This window comes from Blennius ocellaris (assembly GCF_963422515.1).
Source record: "Blennius ocellaris genome assembly, chromosome: 23".
Classification (NCBI taxonomy): Eukaryota; Metazoa; Chordata; class Actinopteri; order Blenniiformes; family Blenniidae; genus Blennius; species Blennius ocellaris.
Window position 1 is genome coordinate 681,807 of NC_137672.1, and position 21,818 is coordinate 703,624.

General features: G+C 44.7%; 1 protein-coding gene across 8 annotated transcripts in view; it reads right to left on the reverse strand.

The window, feature by feature from the left end:
* camk2d1 (calcium/calmodulin-dependent protein kinase (CaM kinase) II delta 1) overlaps positions 1-21,818 on the reverse strand; it is a gene marked incomplete at its 3' end in the record, with an annotated part of 161,362 nt that overhangs the window by 82,981 nt on the left and 56,563 nt on the right. For all 8 annotated transcript variants that reach the window (XM_080519062.1, XM_080519060.1, XM_080519063.1 and 5 more), the window contains exon 3: positions 17,738-17,797. In XM_080519062.1, the coding sequence (XP_080375188.1) occupies positions 17,738-17,797 (60 nt within the window). The remainder of the gene's footprint in view (positions 1-17,737; positions 17,798-21,818) is intronic.

Here is a 21,818-nt window from a genome sequence, read left to right on the forward strand (position 1 = left end):
TGTTACTGTCTCGATAGAGCTGCTCAAGTTGGTTTAATCTAGAAAATCATGTTACTGTCTAGTTGGAGCTGCTCAGGCTGGTTTAATCTCATAACAGTTGGAAAATATTTGGATCAGTGTGATTAGTGTAAATAATATATGTAGCACTAACAAGGGTATTATATGTTGTCCCCCACCCACCCCCATACCCCCCCACTCTCTCTCTCTCTCCTCTCTCTTCTCTTTCTTTGAGCGTTCCCCCCCGGTCGTGTACGGCAGCTATGCCAACTTCTAATAAAGGCAGTAACATGGGGAGACTTAGCCTCCTGTTGCAAGAGCAAAAACTGTTCTGACATCAGAAGCTCTCAATCACATCATGTTGTCTGCACAAGCTACCGAACAGGACAAGGAAAAAAAATTGTGCTGAAGTATTTAGCATTTATTGTTGTAAGTAAAATACGTTTTTGTTCTTTTTTCACATTGTATTTCACACCTGTTTTGACAGTTTGTGATGGAAATAAACTTTATATTACCATAAACCTGTCTTATTATTCATAGTTTTGCAAATAAACAATAACTTGGGGAGTAGTTAAATATTCTCATCAAACTTTGCTTCGGTACAGTAAAAACTGCATGATTACTTGACCAGCATCTGCTAAAACATTTTGGCATTTCGCAATCCCTGGTATGGAAAACCACTGACCTGAATAGCATGAAATCTTTGTCATCATCCAAGGACCAATTGATTAGACTTCGGGATGTTAATGGCAAAACGTTTCTGAATTAATCCAAAAAAACTGGAAAATTTGTCTCATACAAAGTGGACGAGAGGAACCTCATGCATGAGATCAAAGATCAACTTATGTTGCCATGGAGATATGGCTTTCACACAAACTCTTCATCCCAATAGCGTGACATTTTCAAGGATGATTTCTCTTTATCCAAGGACGGTTCCATTACATTTTGAGTGTGATTGGGTGATTGTCAAAGTCTAGGTAATGAAGTCAAAAAATTATTTTTGTCATCACACAATCAATTTTAATCAGACTGATGTCAAATCAACACCAAAATGTTGTGAATCCCTTAATTGTGCACACATCAATGCCACACAGCGAAACAACAAGCGATTCAGATGATGGAAGCAGTGGTGTGGTGGATCAAATAAGCTTGTAATCTGTTGGTGTCCATGGTGACAAATGTGGCGTTGGCGAAGGTCTGCGCTCTGCCACATCTCTGCTCTAGATTTGATGATGCAAAGCCGAGCAACTGACCAAACCATGAGTGCAACACATTAACACATAATATCGACTGCATTGAAACGCAAACACGACGTGTGTCGTGTCAATGCTCGAGCTCTGCCACTCGTCCTCATTAATAAACTGCTTAGTCTGCAGTTTGTGTCAAACTTCGTCCAGCTCAGAGAAAACTGAAGAAAAAGTCGCATGAATGCACGTGTCCTGTTCTATGGTTTTGTATGATGACTTTCAGTGCAATTTCAAGACAACGGAACCACACAAATCAACACAAAGGAACTGAAAGAATCTCATGATGAAACAAATGTGAAATCAGCGGTGTAGGAAAAAATAAATAAATAGCCGTCAACTGTCAGACTAAAAACCTTTAGACAATTATCATAAGTGAATTATTTGTACTATTTCAGTGACAGAGGATAAATAAAAATTTATATTTTACACCCCCATTCAAACATCAAATCAAGTTAAACAGCTTTCAAAATGTTATACATATTGTTGCTTCATAAGCAAGACTTCATTTGTATTTTTAATAACTAAAAAATAAAATCCAAAACAAACTCATATTTGCTCTATTTTAGCCTTTTTAACTACTAATCTTTTTCAGTGGTTTAAACCAATTGACCTGTTTTAGCTCTTTTCTCTGTTTTCAGTTATATAAATATTTTAGCTGTTTAAATCCCTTCTAGCCCGTCATCACCCCCATTAGCTATTTTAGCTTGTTCGCCATTTTAACCATTTCAGTCCTATTGTCATTAAAATTATGTTAACCCTTTAGCCCTTTTACGTTAGTTAGTCCTTTTGGCCCCTTTAGCCTATTTAGCTCTTTTATTTCAGCTTTTTTTTTTTCTTTCTTCAGCTCGTCGGTCCCTTTAATCATTTTAGCCAGTTATGCTTTTTAGCTTCTTAGCCTTTTTAGCCTGCAAGCCCTTTTCAGTCCTCATAGCATCTTTTAAAACCTTAATTTAGCCCGTCTCACTGTTGGACTCACTTCAGTCTTTTTTGGCCATTTTGTTCATTCTAAGAAATTACTTTAGCAGTTTTTAGACAAACACTTAGGTATTTCAAATTGCATTAGTACTTTAAGCAATGCAAGTGTTGTGATGGACTCTTGCTTTGCTTCCATGCCTTTGCAATCAGACTTTATTTGTCTTTTCAGCCAATCATATGCCAGGATAGGAGGAAGTTAAAAAATAACAAAACAAAGTTGAAAATTTTACATCCGACATTAAAACTCTCACCGTCTGTCCTGCACAGCGAACCTGAAAGTGAAGCAGCGCTCTGATCGCAGGACATCTCCTCACAGCATTACGTAACATCCGACAGCTCAATGAAACAGCGCCAACTGGAAGTGACACTGGTGTACATCCACAGCAGCTGGGCTGAATTAGCACAGCTGGATTAACGTCGCTTTAGCTTTTTATGAGTGTTGGCTACTGCCTGCGTCCCAGATGTCCAATTTATAGTTCATTAATCTGCGTCTTTTCAACACAAATACCATGCAGGCTGTAGCAGAACAATACAAGTTGATACTCAAATCTTCCAGACGGTTCAAGACACTAGAATCTAGATATGCTGTTTTTTTATTCACAGTTTGTTTTTAAACTCTAGATTAGGGAACTTAAAAAAAATATTGGTAAATGCCAGGCTTCCTTTACTAACAGTGCAAAGCATAATGGGATTGATCCACCATCAATCTGATCACTTCATCCATGGGAGATGATTTCTCTCCGCCTTGCTGTTGCTTCATGGACAGAAAAGCCACAGGATGATGCGACCCCTTCAGATTTGAAAGATTCCCTGTTTAGTGTTGGACTTCATCGTAACGTTTGGTCAAGTCAGATTCCGGAACACCCTGCAGCCATTCTGAAAGTCATGCTACACAATATTCTTCTACACACTGTTGGCTTTGAGCCAGCTGGCTGACGTTACCCTCCACCTGTCGGTTTCTTGTGAATGAGCGCCAGAGAGAAGAAGCATTTAGCGTTCACTGAATGCCACGCTGAGGTTCTTAAAGCCAATTAGCAACACAGCTAATGGACTTTAAGTGGCTCCAGTCTTAGTGACACCAAGAATGAAGCGATGACACATCCGACCTACTGCAGCAGCAGGATTACTTTCACTGGTGGTCAATTTGATCATTATGACACATTTTACCTATAAATTCTGAAAGGAAATGACTTTGATCGAAGATCCTGATGTTGGGGCCACTCAACCTCATGGAAGGGGGGAGGGGGGACCACGTTTTGAGAACAAAGAGACCACATGGTCAGAACTGGAAAAGATCGCCATTGGTCACGTGATCACCCCCGGATGCCCCCCCGTCCAAGGTGCAACACTGGAGGCCAACGGCAGGGGGAGCACAAGAGCTCCCTCACCAGCTGGAATGTCTGGGGCGGGCCCTCCGTCAGGATTGGTCCACATGACCCAGAGCCCACCGGAAACACGAAACCACAACAAAAGGTATAAAAAACCCCCACGGGGGTGATTTCTTTCTCTCCAATGTTGAAACCTGCGTAAAGACAGACGCATCCTTTTCGCACGGAGACGAAGTGCCACGTGTGCCCGCTGACCGGGCCCCGGAGTTCCACACCTGGCCGGACGAGCCGAAAACCACCGTGGAACTACTTTCGTTTTTCCTTTTTTTCTTCTTCACCGGAGTCCGAGTGTGCAGCTGCCACCGCACACTCCTCCCGCATGCAGACCTGAAGCCGCTTCTTCTTTCCCCTCCTCACAAAAAGCGCTCTTGGGATCATCCTGTGGACTTTTCCCCGTCCACAGACCAGTTGAGCTTGTTTCCCTGGGACGCCAGAGAAAAGCTCGCAGCCGGGAAATCAACGGACTTTCCCCGGCCGCCGCAGCACGTTCACTCTCGTCAAACTGAGTAAGGCTTAGAGTCTGGGCAGGCAATGAGAATAACGTGACTGTAATATTGCTGTGTGTTTTATTATTGTGTTGAAGTCAGGGACGCCGATCCCGTGTTTCCAACCAATCTGTGTCTGCGCATTGGATTCACATCCACGCGAACCTCCCGCACTGTGCATCTCTCTCGCTCTCTCTCTCTCAACCTGCACAGATCATTTCTAGATTTTTGTGCAGGCCGAGACACTGTGCAGCTAGACAAACCTTGTCCACTGCCCTTTCTCCCCCTCCTTCTCCTTTCTCTCTTTTCCTCTCCCTCACTAAACGAGCGCATAAAGCAGCAACAGCTGTCCTCCATGCGCTTCTGTGACCGTGTGTAGTTCACTGCCCCCTGGGAAAACTCGGCCACGAGTCCCCAGGCGCGCTCCAAGCAGGCTCACGAGCCGTGCACGAGCACAGTGACGTCACGCCGTCCAGAAAGAGTGCGCCGAGCGCCTCTGGTGGCCGCGTTGGTGACTGCAATCTCTTGAAAGACCGCCACTCGGTGGACAAGTCGAGTCATTGCATTCTCCCTCCGGTTACTGCCTCGAACTAGACGCCTGCCGCCACCTAGTGTCCGTTCGAGGTCATTACACCCACACACACTGACCCTCCAACGCCTGCCGCCACCTGGTGGACGTTCGAGGTCATTACACCCACACTCAGGCTTCCACACACTCACTCATACACACTCACACACACCCTCTTTCTTTGTACATAGTGTTTGCTGTTTAATAGATTAGATCTCCGTGTTTGATTGTTTATTACGTAATTGTGTTGTTTTAATAAATGATTTATGAATTATTTTTGAATAAATACTTTTTGTTAATAAACGCATTTTAACTGAATTGATTGATTCTTGGTAATTATTGTGTATTTATTGTTGACAATTCACTGGTTTGTAACAGTCTGTGCTCGAATCTCACACCTTCCTTGTTATTTAATATTGTTATATTTACACAGAAATATTAACTTTACTTAAATAACCCTTTTTGACAAACGAGACTGAAATTTGGTACTAGCTATTTCCAGCTTAGCTGGTGGTGCCCCGATTTAATTATTATTTGATAAATAATCAATTTATGCAAATTAATAATTTTTCATTTATAAATTATTTTTGATAATTTATTAACTTTTGAGTAGTTACTCAATTACTCTAGGAGTTGCTGATGAGTAACTAACCGGTTACTTTATTAGTAATTCCAATTTTTCCTAAATTACTTTCAGTAATCTATTACTTTCAGTAATCCATTACTTACAGTAATTATTAATGCTAATAACCAACCATAAATCCCAACACTGATCAGGAAGTATCAAGTGATCCCATTGGAATCACATGAGTGCTGATTTGATCCCCATGTAAGCCTGCCTAAGTGTATTTGTGCAAGACGCTGAGCCCCAGGGCTACTCCAAACATGGCCATCATCATTCCTGTGTTTATGTGAATGTGATCGTATGAAGGGCGTGGACTGCAGTACGGTAGTGAGACATTTGAAAAGAGGTTGTGGGTTTGAATCCAAGTTTTTCTGTGTGGAGTTTGGGCTGCAGGATTTTATGAGGTCAGTTTACACGCCATTGATCTGCATTGATCAGAAATCAATTCAGTTGGAAGGAGACATGCGCAGTGAGTGATTGGAGTGTGACATCATCGAGTGCAACCCAACATGGCGACACCCAGGCTCTAAAGAAAACTTCTCCGACCACCGAGGGGAAAAAAACAAAAAGTTTAAACTAAAAGAAACAAAGGGTAAATTGAGCTAAATTATAATGCAGGAAGAGGACACAATAGAAGAGCATCAATCCTACTTGGACGAGTGCTACGACCGTCTCGTCATGTCAAAGACTCCACAGACCTCATCTTCAAAGAGGAGCAGCGCTGAAAGCTCTCCAACAGCAGCTCCTTCACCAACCAAACAGTTCGAGGACATCCTGGACAGCTTCAACACCAAGCTGTCCAGCTTTGATGCCCAATTAGCCCTAGTGGAGGTGCTCCATCGTGAGTTTCAATCTCGTCGGGACTCGCTGGAATTCAGCCAACAGCCAAACGGACAGCTGAGAACCAAGGCCTCCGAGACGAGGTAAAGTTGCTGAACCAGGGACTGAACAGACTGACGAAGGAGAACAAGAAGATGAAGGAATTCATCCTGCATCTTCAAAGCAGGAGCAAAAGAGATAATTTCGTCTTCGTGGGAATTCCAGAATGGGAGGAGGAAAACACTGAAACATCGCTGCAAGGCTTCATGCAGGAGCACCTGAAGGTTGCCGTGGACACCGTGAATAAGGTCACCTTCGCTCACGTCCACTGCCTGGGAGGGAGACGACAGGACAACCAGCGACTGTTGCACATTGTCACCAAGATTGAACACTTCAAGCAGAAAGAACTGGTGAAAAGCCGTAGCAGGGAGCTGCGTTAACGACCAATGTCTGAAGGAGATTTTAGACCGCTGTCGGTTGCCGTTTCCCGTGAGGTAGAAGCTCATCGCAGAAGGATCACAAGCCGTCATCACAGTTAGCACAGCAGATAACTGCAAAATACCCCAGAATACTTCGGTTTGTGATGCAAGCATGGAATTTGGCACAAATACTCTTTGAGGTCCACTTTTTGAAAAAAAAAAGGCATTAGCCACGCAAAATTTCAAGATGGCGACCATTTTTCAAGATGGCCACCATCTTGATTGAAAAGTTCAATTTTCAAGCCAAGTATTTGAATGAAAGATTATATTTTGCATGTATATCTAGGTTTTATGGACTAAAGTATCTAAAAGAAAGGTTTTCTGGGCTAGAGTACCTAATCAAATGATCAAAGCAAAGATGGCGTCCAAGATGGCTGCCACGAAATCTATAAATTTCAATGTCTTAACAACTGTGCTGAAGCTACCCAAGTTACCCAAGTTTGTGCTGAGCACGTTCGGGGCACCTAGAAACCCTACTCTGATTACCCTGTGTCAGCGTGTCAGGGTCACCCACACTCTGGGGTTGTGTTCTGTACCACCCTATATGTCTCGTGTTCTGTACCACAATGTATGTCTTTTGTTCTGTACCACCATGTATGTCTTTCGTTCTGTACCACCATGTATGTCTTTCGGACAAATTCAGACTTTTCCATGTTGCCATTACTACGGCAACCCCACCGTAGGCCAACTGACCATGTGCATGTGTTTGTAGGCTTGTGTCACGTTCTGTCATGGGCCAGAACAGTCGTGCCATGCACTTTATTTTCATGAGCCGGTACAAACACAGTGCAGACTATATTATCTCAAATTGGTGAAAACCATATCAAGTTAGCAAATCATACAAACCCCAATTTAGTTCCAATTACTAGTTGGTGAACAATGGTTTATGCTATTGGAACAGCCATATTGGACTGCATCTTTGTTTCAGCAATACACATGATAACTAGGAATCTTGAAGGGTGTCCATCTAATGAATTGATCCCAAAAACCTAGTGATAGATCAAAAATCACTATTCTATGTCTATTATTTCCTGCAGTCTGAGCATTTTTTGGTTTCGTGGCAGACATTTTGGACGCCATCTTTGTTACAACTATGCTGTGTGATGTTACATAACAAAAAATAATCAGGCTAAAATGTTAGGCACTAGAATCTTTGGTTTTTACCCTTTACTTACACACACACACACACACACACACACACACACACACACACACACACACACACACACACACACACACACACACACACACACACACACACACACACACACACACACACACACACTTGAGATTTTTTTTGGTTTTGGTTTCCTTCTTTCTATTTCTATACCCCCTCCCTTCTTTTAATAGTAATGCATTTCCACTGTTTTAACCAGATTAATACCACGACACCACAATCCAACTGTCATATCACACACTCATATATCGGCAGACACACACTCCCATGTTTAAATAGCCAGTCAGAATTAGGAATATTAAACACACACACACACACACACACACACACACACACACACACACACACACACACACACACACACACACACACACACACCTAGAAGATGAATGAATGTGCGTGGATTGGACACAAACAAAAAGCCAAAGGTTTTGAACACTTGGATAAACTAAAGGCAGACATTGTCTTAATACAAGAGACACACACACCTTCCACAGGACATCACAAATTCATTTCACTACAATTCCCTCACACATACTCAGCTTGTTATATCCCGCAAAGAAAGAAAGCAATAAACTATACAAGATGGCAAAACAAGGGAATAAGAAACTTAGAACACCTTTTCTTCAATAGCTCTTTTATTCCATTTAATAATCTAATAGAAACATATGGTATCAGTCAAAACAATTATCTGGAATATCTATAGCTCAAGTCAATAATACAATGGAAATTCAAACTAGAACAGATTAACCTAAACTTACCTCAGACAGTGACAAACCTTGAGAAGCTCTCAGCACCAAAACCACTTTCTAAAATCCTTTCAATCCTGTCATGTTCAAATACCACAATATCCCTTGCCACTTCCAAATTGGAAGAAGATCTCAACATCAACACAGACCCAACGCTTTGGTCACAAATCTGTAGAAATACATTCAAAATGAGCAAAAACACCAATATACAGCTCATTCAATACAAGGTCCTTCACACAGTTCATTAGACAGGACAAGGATGTTCAAGATGGTCTCACTTCCACTAACATATGTTCAAACTGCACAGGTGATCTCCCTGATACCCATCTACACGCACTCTGGCAGTGTACACCAGTCCAAACATTCTGGCAAAAAAATCTGTAAAGCCTTATCGTTACGCCTGGGCCACCCCATTCCAGTCTCACCTGCACTTTGCCTGTTAGGTGATCTCAAAAAAATTAAAAGAGAGAATAAGGGGTCCTTCCTGCTCACGGTCTCCCTAAGCGTTGCAAACACAATCCTCAAAAGCGATTCTCATGAACTGGAAATCCCAAAGCAATCTCAATATAAAGCTATTTAAAAACTTACTTCTCGACCACATCACATCGGAGAGAATGTCTGCTTGTAGGAAAAAAATGTTTGGCACAATTTGAGTTGACATGGTCCACAATAATTAAATACACCATGTAGCCCTGTGGGGAGGCAGTTGTGAGGATCCACACCTCGCTCCAGCACTGGATCCGCCCTCACTGACACTCCTGCAGGTAATCAACTAATTGATTGCTCCCAGCTCTTAAACCCTGCAGTGAGGTGGGTCCGGTGCCAGAAGATTGTGTCTCTTGTACGAGTAACATGTATGAAAGCACTCCACGGCTTCCCTCTACAAGCGTCCTCGGCCAGCCTCCTCGCCGTACAGCACTCCCTGCTGCGCTCCTCGTGCGCCCTCAGCACTCCTCCTCGTGGTGCAGTGCACCTCCCTTCTGCCTGCGTACTCTGCATCCCGGAGTCTCCGCTTCCTCATCTCCCAGGCCCTGGTTCGCAATAAAATCACTGACAATTACACCTGTTCTGCCTACTGGTCTGCTTCTGGGTTTCAGGACTACACGCACCGGCTCTATGCTGTAACAGCAGTGGCTCCGCCCTGGGGCTCTTGGGGCCATCTGTGGCTGGGGCATCGTGGCTTTGGTGGTTGACGGCTCTACGGTCTGTGGGGAGTGCCGGCGTCTATCCTGGTGAGGTGGTGGCCTGGCCTGGGGGGGTGTTGGGGGAGTTGTGTGGGGGGGTCTGCTCTGGGTTGGGGGTGGTCCTACTGGGGGGTGGGTCTCTGGTTGTCGGGCGCCGGCTGGCCCGTCTGGCCGGGGCTTATCTGTCTGGCTTCAGGACCCTGGGGGCCGGGTTCCCTCCCCTCTCTGGTGGGGGTGCCCGCTATGGTGAAGCGGATTGGCCCCTGCTGCCGTGCTCCTCACTCCCGGATCTGGAGGAGTGGGGGACTCTTTGATGGTCTGGGAGGACGTGTGTGTGTGTGCGTGTGTGTTCTATATATAAATATCAGTGTCTGTTGTCTTGCGTGAATATGTGAGGGGGGCGGGGCGGTGTTCCCAAACCACCGGTTTCCAGCCGGGCTCATACTGGGCCATGTGGGTCTTTGACTCTGTCTTTCTCTCCTTATTTGTCGTTGAATTGATGGAGGATGGGATCTTTTGGGGGCCTGACTGGTGGCCTGGGAAGTGTGTGTGTTGGGGGGGGGTATGGGTGTATATGTAATGCTTAATAAAATTATGTAATAAGGTTAGGACTTGATCTTCCAATGGAATGTATCTGACTGAACAAAAGACCAGATTCATTATGGGAGCTTGGGATGAATGAAGAGCAGGGGACTCAGAAATAAGGTTTAAAGTGAGTTATATTGAATACAAACTGAATCATAAATATATATTAACATTTATAGTGTACACAACAAAAATATCTGATCTGAAAACAAGTTCAGGAAAATTCCCATAAGGTTTACATAATTCATCAGTTAATAGTAACAGTTCATGATCATCAATACTTCAATAGGGTGATCCTTCTCTGTTCCAACAGGTGGGGGAGCTCTACATGTTGATTCAATTTGATGATGGAGAAGCCCGCCTCCAGGAAGGTTGACATAATAATAATGCATTGGTTTTATATAGCGCTTTTCTAGGCATTGCATTGCATTATTCATTTATTCCATATGGGATGGTGGTAAACTACGTCTGTAGCCACAGCTGCCCTGGGGCAGACTGACGGAAGCGAGACTGCCATTTTGCGCCATCGGCCCCTCCGACCACCACCACCAACCATTCACTCTCACACTGCATTCACACAGGCAGTTCAGGGTTCAATGTCTTGCCCAAGGACACTTCAGCATGTGGGAAGGCAGAGATGGGATTGAACCTGCAACCTTCCGATTGGGAGACAACTGCTCTACCAACCGAGCCATACCACCCCGACATGCAGAGAAACTAAAACAAGACACGCCCAAAAATGTGCCAAGGAGCGCGCGTAGCCTCTTCTCCGTGCGCTATCTCAGCCAATGCTCGCTTCACATTGAACACTGCTGCTTTTGTTGCTGTTCATAACTGTTTTTGCAAGCAGGGCCACTTAAAGAAAATCTGTTGGCATTTGTTCTGCAATTCCCACATGTGCACCTACAAAAGGATGGAATCAAAGCGAATGCTACACAGTAATAACGTCAATGAAAGTGGCATAGTGTTAGTCATTTACCAAGCCGAGACGTCCTGACGAAGCCGTCGGGGCTGTTGCACTTCAAATTCAGGGTCCGATTCTGGATCGACGACATACGGCTCAATGTGATGGATCGCCATTATTCGGAAAGGTTTATTTTCTGTATGTAAGTATCGCTATGTACCGGCGAACGCCAAACCCACACACTATGGTTACTACCAAGCAAGCGTGAGCTGCTGGCTACGTCACCTAGGGAGTGGGAGGAGGCAGGCTTTGGGCTGGGCCGCAGTCTCCGTGCAGGCAGAGGAGCTGAGTGTTGACGTCAGCTCAATCCAAGAAATAGCTATAATTTCACGAGTTTTGAGTGTTGCATACTGTATCACCCAAATCATTATCCCACATGAGCATAGGATGGACTGTGAAACATGAAATATAGCGAAATATGGGTCCTTTAACAACAGAAGGTACTCGCAAATGGCCAATATAGCAAACAGTACGGAGTTTCTACTTGAGGTAGGTATAGGAAAACCACTGTATTTGAGTACATAAATAAAGATATACACAACTAAACAGCGATATGACAAAAAAACAGCTCCTGTGAACCCGGAAGTAGCGATTATCATTTAGATAACATTTTGAACGGCTACGATCAGACATGTGGCACATCGATTTAATGGAGAATGAGCGTCGATTACTCACCGTCAAATCTCATGAATTGAGGTTCAGTGGTCACCAAGTTATAGCATGTTTTATGCAGGTTTGTTTGGAAGTTTGGCAGTGTGCGGTCACATTGGAAGCATCGACTTGCTGACAGGAAGTGACAACCATCGGCACTTTTATAACAGCACCGTTTGTGGCGGACGGGCGAGGTGACATCTCGGCAGTTTAGGAGATTTGGGTTACAGGGTCATGTATATGAGGTCGGGGGGGACCCCGACCTCATATACATCCCTCTACATGAGCTGGACTGGCAGCGTCACGGTGGCTGGCCAGCGATATGAGGAGGGTTCCCATCTTCCATTATGACAAAGGAAAAAACTGCCCAGGCCATCAAAGAGCGACCACATACTTTTCAGCAGCGGAAGACCCAATTCGCCATAGTGGAGCTCTCTGGAGGGTATCTGGCTCGTGATTAGCTTCTTATAGGTGGATCAGCGTCAGAGGCAGATGTGTCAGGATCAGGTAAGTTGGTTTCGGGACCAGGTAAGTTGGCATTTGGTACTTCAGCAGAGGAATCAGTCTCAGAGGAATCTTCATCAGGTAAGTCAGGTCCAAGGTCTGAGATAGCAGCTTCAGATTCAGAGTGCCCTGGTGATGGGTCATGTTGTATGGATGGTTCAAATTCTGTTGCAGGTTCAAGTGCTGTGGTAAATGGCACAGAAGGTTCATACCATTTTGCATGAATGATCTCATCTTCGGATATTAGTTCATTTTCCGGATCTGCTGCAAGTAAAGTGGGTTTGGCAGGTCTTTTGACAGGTATTGGCTGGACTTGAGACTTGGCAGGTATGTGTCCGCAGGGTAAGAGTAGATCTCGATGGAGAGTTCTCAGCAGCTTGTCAGTATGCTCACGTTGGACAGTGTACACCGGTAAGTTTTCAGCTTTCTTTACCACTATGTAGATGTCGGATTCCCATTTGTCAGCGATTTTGTGCTTCCCTCTCAGTCTGACGATCCAGACAAGTACACGATCTCCAACTTCCAGCTCTGATGCAGTGGCATTTCGATCAAAATGGGTTTTGTTTTTCAGCATGCCTTTCTCTGCATTTTCAGAAGCTATATGATAGCTCTTCTCCAAGTGTGATCGCAACTTCTGGATGTAGTCAGTGTGATTCTGGCTGGGCTTACACTCAGGGAGGCCAAAAACAAGATCAATTGGGAGTCGGGGTTGGTGATCAAACATCAGCTTGTATGGTGAAAATCTAGTGGTGTCGTTTCACGTGCAATGATACGCATGTACAAGTGGTTTGACGAAGTCCTTCCAATGTGATTTTTGTTGTACTGCGAGTGTTGCGAGCATGTCCAACAGAGTCCTGTTAAATCTCTCAACCGGGTTACCTCTTGGATGATAAGGAGTGGTTCTAATCTTGTGGATTCATGTCAGTGCACAGAGTTCTTTGATTGTTCACCATTCGAAGTCAGGGCCTTGGTCACTGTGAAGTTTCTGAGGAATGCCATAGTGTACAAAGAAATTTTCCCAGAGGCATTTGCCAACGGTTCTTGTTTTGTGGTTCAGGGTAGGTGGAGCAATGGCATACTTAGTAAAGTGATCGGTGATGACCAAGATGTCTTTCGTTTTGCTCTTATCAGGTTCCAACATCAAAAAGCCAATACAGACCAGCTCAAGCGGATGTGAAGTGCGGATGTTCACCAAAGGTGCAGCTTTCTGTGGTAAAGCTTTTTGTTTTATGCGTCTTTCACACGTCCTCACCATAGTCTGCACATCGTTGGCCATCCGTGGCCAGTAAAGAACAATTCCGGACAAGATCCAAGGTGCGTTTGAGGCCCATATGACCCATTTGGTCGTGAAGCTTCCCAGCACGTCGGGGCGACCTTCCAGTGGTAGCACCAATTGATGTTGGAGCTGGGGCCCAAGCTGCCTCCTCCACACGCGGATGTTATTCTGTAGCTCCAACTGATTTAAGTCTCGCAGAAGGAGTGGCAACTCTGGCAGTTCGTCTCTCAAGGAGGGTAATGGTGATTCACCCATCTCCAGCTGTGCGATCACGTGTTTCAGAACTGGGTCAGTGCAATTGTCAGCAATTTCAGATGGGCTCAGCTGAGGGACCACCGAGGATGCAAACTGCTGTCAACAGTATAGCTAGCTGGCAGACTGTCAGCGGACATGGACAACGAGTGAATGAGTGCATAATCAGGAGTTGAATCGGGAGCACTACATATCAGTTGTCGATCTGAAAGAGCTTGAACTGTGTGTTGATCAATGGATATGACATTAGGACTTTCAAGATGTCGCTCAGTAAACCTGAGAATTCTTTCCTTTTCTTTCTGGAACATCATGTCGGGTAAGAGTTCTCCATGAGGTCTGCGTGAAAGACCATCTGCATTTTGCTTTCCAGCCCAGTAAGTGATCCTGAAGGTGTAGGAAGAGAGAGCAGACAACCAGCGGTAGCTTGTAGCATCGAGTTTGCCTGAAACGAGGAGGTATGTTAACAGATTACTGTCGGTCACTATAGTGAAATCTGTCCCATACAGATATTCATTGAACTTGTCGATGACGGCCCATTTTAAGGCGAGGAACTCTTGCTTGTGCGCTGGGTATGCGCTGAGACTCACTTTTTGACAGTCCTCGGCTGGCGTAAGCAATAACTCTCTTCTGGCCATCCATCCTGCTCTTGATATAATACAGCACCTAGCCCGGTGGAACTGTCATTGGTGTGTAAAATGTAAGGCTTCTGTGGATTGACAAAAGCTAGCACTGGCACCGAGGTAAGTTTTTCTTTTATGGCCTCAAATGCTTCTTGGCAGGCAGATGCCCAGCAACCACCAAATAGCTCTTTGGGATTGAGGTAGAGTTTAGGTTTAAATTTATTTTGTGATGGTGGATATTCAGATGTAAGTCCATGGAGTGGCTTCACAATAGTGGAGTATCCTAGCATGAATCTCTGATAATAATATCTGGAAAAGCCAAGGAATTATCAGAGTTCTTTTAAGGTTTTAGGGACAGGCCAGGTTCTGATGGCATCAATCTTGTCAGGATCTGTTTCCATGCCATGCTTTGACACAATGTGTCCCAGGTATCATACGGGGTTCTGGAAAAAGGAGCATTTTGCAATTGAAAGTTTCAGCCCAAAATGCTTGAGGCATTTCAGGACTCTCATCAGTCTTGCCTCATGTTCTTCCAATGTGGGGGCAAAGACAATGAGGTCGTTGATAAATACAAGCACCTCCTTCAAGTTCATCTCTCCGACGTACTTTTCTATCGATCGTTGAAAACATTGGTGACCCCTTGGGGCATTCGATTAAATTCCCAAAATCCGAGTGGGCACACAAAGGCAGTTTTACATTTGTCCTGTTCTGCCATTTCTATTTGATAATACCCAGATGTTAAGTCCAAAACCAAGAACCACTGAGAACCCTTTACCCTTTGAGAGTTTGGGAAGAGCATATACATCTTTGATTGTCTGTAAGTTGAGCTTCAATACAAAGCCTGACACTTCCGTTCTTCTTCCATACAACCACGATTGGTGAGGCGAAAGATGAGTCGGACTACTCATTACTCTGGAATCAAACAACTCTTGCAAATGCTTCCTGACGGCATCCAAATCTTGAGGATGTATGGGTCGAGGTCTCGGTTTGAATGGTGTTGGATCAAGGAGCTTTAGCTGATGCTTTACCCGGTCTGTTTTGCCAAAATCAAGATCATGTTTTGCAAAAACTTCTGGAATGCTGTCGAGTTTTGCAATGATTCTGTTTCTCCACTCAGCAGTGAGAGAAGAGTTTTCAAAGTTGTAATTGAACAATGGCTCAGGAGAGTTGGATAGAGTGTGGTCTGAAGTAGTGTGAGCCGCACAGGACACAGACTGGAAAGCACTTATTTCATCAAACATGGTCCGAGGAGGTGGATCACATCATGGTCTGACTCGTTTTTCACAGGAACGCGCTCTTGCCAGGGAGTGTTCAATTGAGATGACTTCCAGAAGGATGATTTCTCCAGCAGGGATGAGTTGTGGAGCAGTGCTGTGCAGTTTTACCATTCCATGATGTTCCTCACTGCTCATTTTGTGTCTATGTTCCAGGATTTTCATTACAGCACGGTACCCACAGGCAAAAGGGTGGAAACTGTGTTCACTGGATAGAGCATATATGGTATAAAGAGTGTTTGTTTCAACCAAGATGAAAAGCTAGGAAGTCTTGATGTTGGGCATCACCAAAGCCAACGTGGCTACAGCTATCAGAGTCCCAAGGAAGTCTGGAGGAAATGTGATGTCCAGGTTTATGTAGCCCAGGTAAGGCCCAACTTGGCTGTTTGACCCTTCAACTTCAAGAAGGTCGTCCAGAGGTTTGAGTTCATAGTCTGATAGATGAACATTGTAGAAAGAGTCAGGAATGGTGGTGACTTGTGAACCTGTATCCAGCAGACAGTTGATCGGGGTTCCCTTAATGATGATTTGAGCAGTGCATTTGGTACCGATGAGTCCTCTTGGCAGTATATTGAAGTGGTGTTGAGATCTTTGTTTTGGGACACTGTGATGTCGCTGCATCCTCTGCTTGTCCCACAGAAGAGGCTGAATCTAGTTTGACTGTTTCTGATTATTGTTTCCATCCCACTGTCATTGTCTTTGCTGAAGTCGAAGTTTCTTTTGTTGCACCAGGATTGGATTTGCTGGTTGCTTGCAGTTAGTAGCAATGTGGCCATCATCTCCACATTTGTAGCAAAAACCAGCTCGGGGTCTTCTGCTCCGCATTTTGCTGCTTGATAACTGAGTCATAGCAGGTTTGTTGCGGCTCAGGGTTTTGGCAGAGGTATATGTCGGCTCTGTTAGGAAGTTGCAAGCAATGTTGACATTTATTGTTGCAGCTTCTGCAATTGCTGTTTCAGCTCGTCAATGAAGGATGTGTTTGTATCATTGTGGCTGCAGGAACACGTCTGGGCATGGAGTGATGCACGCTCCTTAGGTGGAGGAGCAACGCTGCAAATGCCGGTGAATTCTCCCATTTCTGTTCCAGCTGCTTTGTGATGATGTCATTATCCTAGCACCCACTACAGAACTGTCTGGACAGATGCTTGTCGATGTCTGCTGCTACAATTCCGCCTCTCTTCACGACTGTGTTTATGGTTAGTAACAGACGCTGAAGATAACTGGAGGGCTTTTCACCAGGATCCTGAACCATGTTTAAAAACTGGGAAAATAGCTCTTCTCCATCTTGGACTGTGGAGTATGCTGAGTCCAACAGTTGTAAGTAGACACATGCTAATGTGTCAGGCTTTAGGCCCTTCACAACATCAGCAGCAGGAGACAGTAGACTCTTTCAATAATCTTTCGGGTGACATAGACTGGAGGTAAGTTTACATCAGCCAGCAACAGTTCTATGTGAGATCTCCTTGTTTCATAATCAGTTTCATTTGCAGGTTTGGGGACTTTTCCGGAGAATGGATGGAGTCTTAAGTTGGTTACTGAGTGAGTTGTGAGCTCATCTGCTCTCACTATGTGTTCCACGACGACTCTTTGTATGTCAGGTGGATTCAGATCAGTGTGAGAGAGTGAAAATATTTGTGATGGTGACTGTGGTCCTTGCTATTCTGGTGAGGAATGTCTGGGTGCAGTTTGTGATAGTGCTGGTTGTGCTGTTGCTCCAGCTAGTGACCCCTGCTGGCCAGGCAAGAGCAAAACACTTTTTAAACCCTGAAACAAACCAGAGGACATACTTTCTTCACTTCTGGGATGTCATTCTTGGTTAAACCAGTAGAAAGTGAATTTTGAATGGTATGGCTCCTTTAAAACATGTTGAGGTGAAGCGGTGAGGCGGCAGAACGATATGCAGGGAGGGGAACATTACCGATGTTGGGATGCTTCAGCAGGCGGCAGATCCGAGCTTCTCGCTCCAGCTTCTGGTGATCTGTAGAGACAAAAACAACACGGCTGTCAGCGGAATCCTTCCTATGAACGAGAACCATTCTGCACAACATGACACAGAAAACCATGTGTCACAAATGATTCCCTCCCTTTCTGGCTTAATCCTTATTCTCCATTCATTATTTAGCCAAGGCTTCATCTCCAGCAAATCCACACGTCAGCTATCCATCGAGAGTAGTGACAGAGAAACTCCAGGATTACTGAAGTCAAAACTCTTAAAATCAACCATCTGGTTCATTTTTCATCAAATTGTGTTCAAAGCATGAAACAACCTGCTTCCAGTTGACAGATTCTTTGTGCAGCACCATTCACATGCTTCATGGAGTCCACTGGTTTTGTACATTTGACGTCTTCAGTACAATGTTCCCATCATGCAATTCTTCATCCCTCATGAAATACTGCATAAAATCTCAGTGAGTTTAACTTTGTCTTTAGAGTGAACTGGTTCGTCCTCCAGCATGTGTCAACATGAAGAATTGGCCTTCAGGAAAGTGAGACAGAATTAAGACTTCCTTATTTCATTTCCTTCCAACCAAAAACCTGAGACATTGAGTTTTAAGTTGGGAGCAGAGAAGGAAAGAGGGATTCCTATGAGATGGTCTTGATATATTGAATTCATGTATGTAGTAGAAAGTGTGAATCTCTTGTTTCTCTGCATGTTTCATTTATTTGGCACCACAGGGAGAAAAACTACCACAGATGTTTAAACATTCTCACACTCTCAAGCTGCTGATAACCGGAGACATACATCCTGAGTGGTTGTGAAAGTCTCTCAGGACTAGAAGTGATAATAGCTCACGTTAGTTTGTAGGGTTTGTTACTCAAGCACAGACTGAGGTCTATAAATGAGATTTCTACTGTGGGAGCAGTGAAACAGACCATCTGTCTGCTTCTGTTGTCTGGAGTCGTTAGAATGGATCATAACGTCTCACAGGCCTTTTAGTGCTGAAGGTAATAACATGACAATAACAATAATATTAATAATGATAAGAATTTCCATTTGTTGGGATCTCACAAGACCATAGAAAGTTTGTTCATTTCTCGGGAAAGACAATATTCATATGTCATGATACACAGTCAAAACATATGAATTCTGACCCAGGAATGTGATTGACCATCACACCCAGTGGGGTGGGGGGACCTTTTACCTTCTGCAGGACCTTTCTTCCCCCACTTTCTGCTCACAAGACGCTTCCCCCATGCACTCAGCCAGTCACTGATTGGTTGAAGCTCCCAGGATTCAACAACTTTGAATCCACACTCTTGCAACAAACGGCTGCAGGGCCAGTCTCACGCTCTCTCTTGCAGCGAGCTTTCTCCTGTGAACACTGCTTCCCAGCAGCTCAACTCACCCAGTGTTAGCATACAGCTAACACCAGAGGCCTGCAACCAGGGCCTTCACTCCTCAACTCCTCTGCTGACCCGACCACGAGGGTCAGACCTTCCCCTGATCCAGAGACCAGCACCCAGAGTCTGATCTCCCATCAACCAGGAAAACCAACCAGTTCCTCCAGGACGGACCAGGGAAACGACGCCTCACAGAACATCTTTGTGTTTTCCTCAACCAGCAGGAAAACCATCACAGACCTGAGCGACCAGCTCCTCAGTCTGGACAAAAGGAACAACCAGGAGCTGCAAAGAAGGACTCCTGAAACATCAACTTCATCTTCTTCTCCTCAGCCTGCAGAACCAGCAACCACAGTTAGCAGGAGGTGCTAACTACAGGAGAAGACACCAGCTTCCCTCCAGCAGGACAACAACTGAACTCCTTCAAGGAAGTGGGAACAACTGGGCTTTACCTGAGATTAGTTAAACCTGATGCTATGATACAACTGTTTAACTTTATGAAGATGTGTTGGTTCTGTTACAGTGATTGAGTTATATAGATAATGATATTAGGAGCAGTTATCAACCTGTAAACCAACGTTAGCTCTGCCACAGACACAGGGTCTGCATGCTAATCTTTGCTTTACTAAATTGTTAAGTCACAATCCTACACAAGACAACAGCACACCGTAACCGAACACCATTCGATGACTCCTGACGTTTTACAGAGCAAGTCACATTCACATCAACTCATTCCAGAAATGGTCCTTTAACAGAGACACACAGGAAACAGATGCTACGGCTAGCTTCAATGTTCCATTGTTCTCCAACACATGGTGGAGACCCAGGACAGACTTCCTGCTCTGTGATAACCTCCGTTTCAATGTAGTTTCCTGTGATCCCCATCTTGTTTTGTAGTTCCATCACACATCTCACACACTTCCTCCCTCCACCTCTCTCTCTTTCTCTCTCCGCACGCACACACACACACACACACACACACACACACACACACACACACACACACACACACACACACACACACACACACACACACACACACACACACACACACACACACACACACACACACACACACACACACACACACACACACACCAAGCTGTATATAGGTAGTTAGAATCTGTGTTTATTTGTTTTCATTGTAATAAATATAATGTTTAGAATCATACTTGCTGTTTTATTAATGATCACAAAGGAGAATGAAATGTCGACCTCTTCTGTGTCAAGAACTCCAAAATCCTTCAATCTTTACTGTTAATTCTGGTAATTGTAATTAATGAAACTATTAATTCAAATTCCCGATTAACTGTTTAGTATATCTTATGAGACTGATAGAACTGAATTGGCTATCATTTCCTGTTAAGACAAGTGGAGCTCCGAGGTTCTGATACACATCAGATTAAATTTCAATAACATCATTAATAACTATCTTTGATAATTATTAATCATTATCGATAGCCAACCACAACATAAATAGTGATCCTTATGTGGTAAGAAATCCCTACACATTCAACAATCTGAATGTGCCACTGAAAAGAAAAACTGTTAAAATTTAACAGGTTATCAAGGCCTTTGAGTGATGAAAGGAAAAGCATAAAAGACAGGAGGGTGATTCTGGAGGCAGAAGATGGGGTTATGGATCCACTGGTAGATGGGGAGGGAACTCTTGTACTACAAAATCCACACTGAGCGCACTGTAGTCCACTCCACACACTCCGTCCAGCCGACAGTGTGAGGATCTCACAATATTTCCCATGTTGGTGGTTGCTGGCGTGACGGCGCTCTGATGACATGTCAGATGTGAGACATGTGACGAACTCGTATCAAGAGGAGCAGTCCAAGGCCCTTAATGGTGGAGGTGTGAAGTTCAGGAGTGGTTGTGAGCTGGAGCAGCTGAGCGCCATGATGACCACGGTGAGATCCTGCTCACCAGACAGCGTTGGCCCCGAGTGCTAGAACCATGGTGGAAGGAGGAGAGCTGCACATCCAGGCAGATGACACTGTAGACCAGAGGTCCATGGTAGACCGCTGGAGGTCAACTGTAAACCACTGTAGGTCAACAGTAGACCCCTGGATGTCAACGGTAGACCACTAGAGGTCGACAGTAGACTTGTGAAGGTCAATTGTAGACCGCTGAAGGTCGACTAGATCCCTGGAGGTCAATGGTAGACCACTGGAAGTCGACTATAGACCTCTGGAGGTAAATGGTAGACCCCTGGAGATTGACTGTAGACCCTTGGAGGTAAACTCTAGACTGCTGGAGGTCAATGGTCAACCGTTGGAGGACAACTGTAAACCGCTGCCGGTCAATGGTAGACCACTGGGGGTCAATGGTAGACCTCAGGAGGTCGATTGTAGACAGTTGGAGGTCGACTGTAGACCTGTAGAGGCCGATTGTAGACCTCTGAAGGTCGACGGTAGACCGATGGAGGTCGACAGTAGACCGCTGGAGGTCGACAGTAGAACGCTGGAGGTCGACTGTAGAACGCTGGAGGTCGACAGTAGCAGGTTGCTGCCTCACTGCTCCACCAGTAGAAACAAGTGGGTGAATTTGAGGATGACAGTCTAGAACAGTGTTTTTAAACCTTTTTTGAGGTGAGGCACACTTTTTTCTTTGGAAAAACCTCGAGGCACAGCACCACCCGAAAATGTCA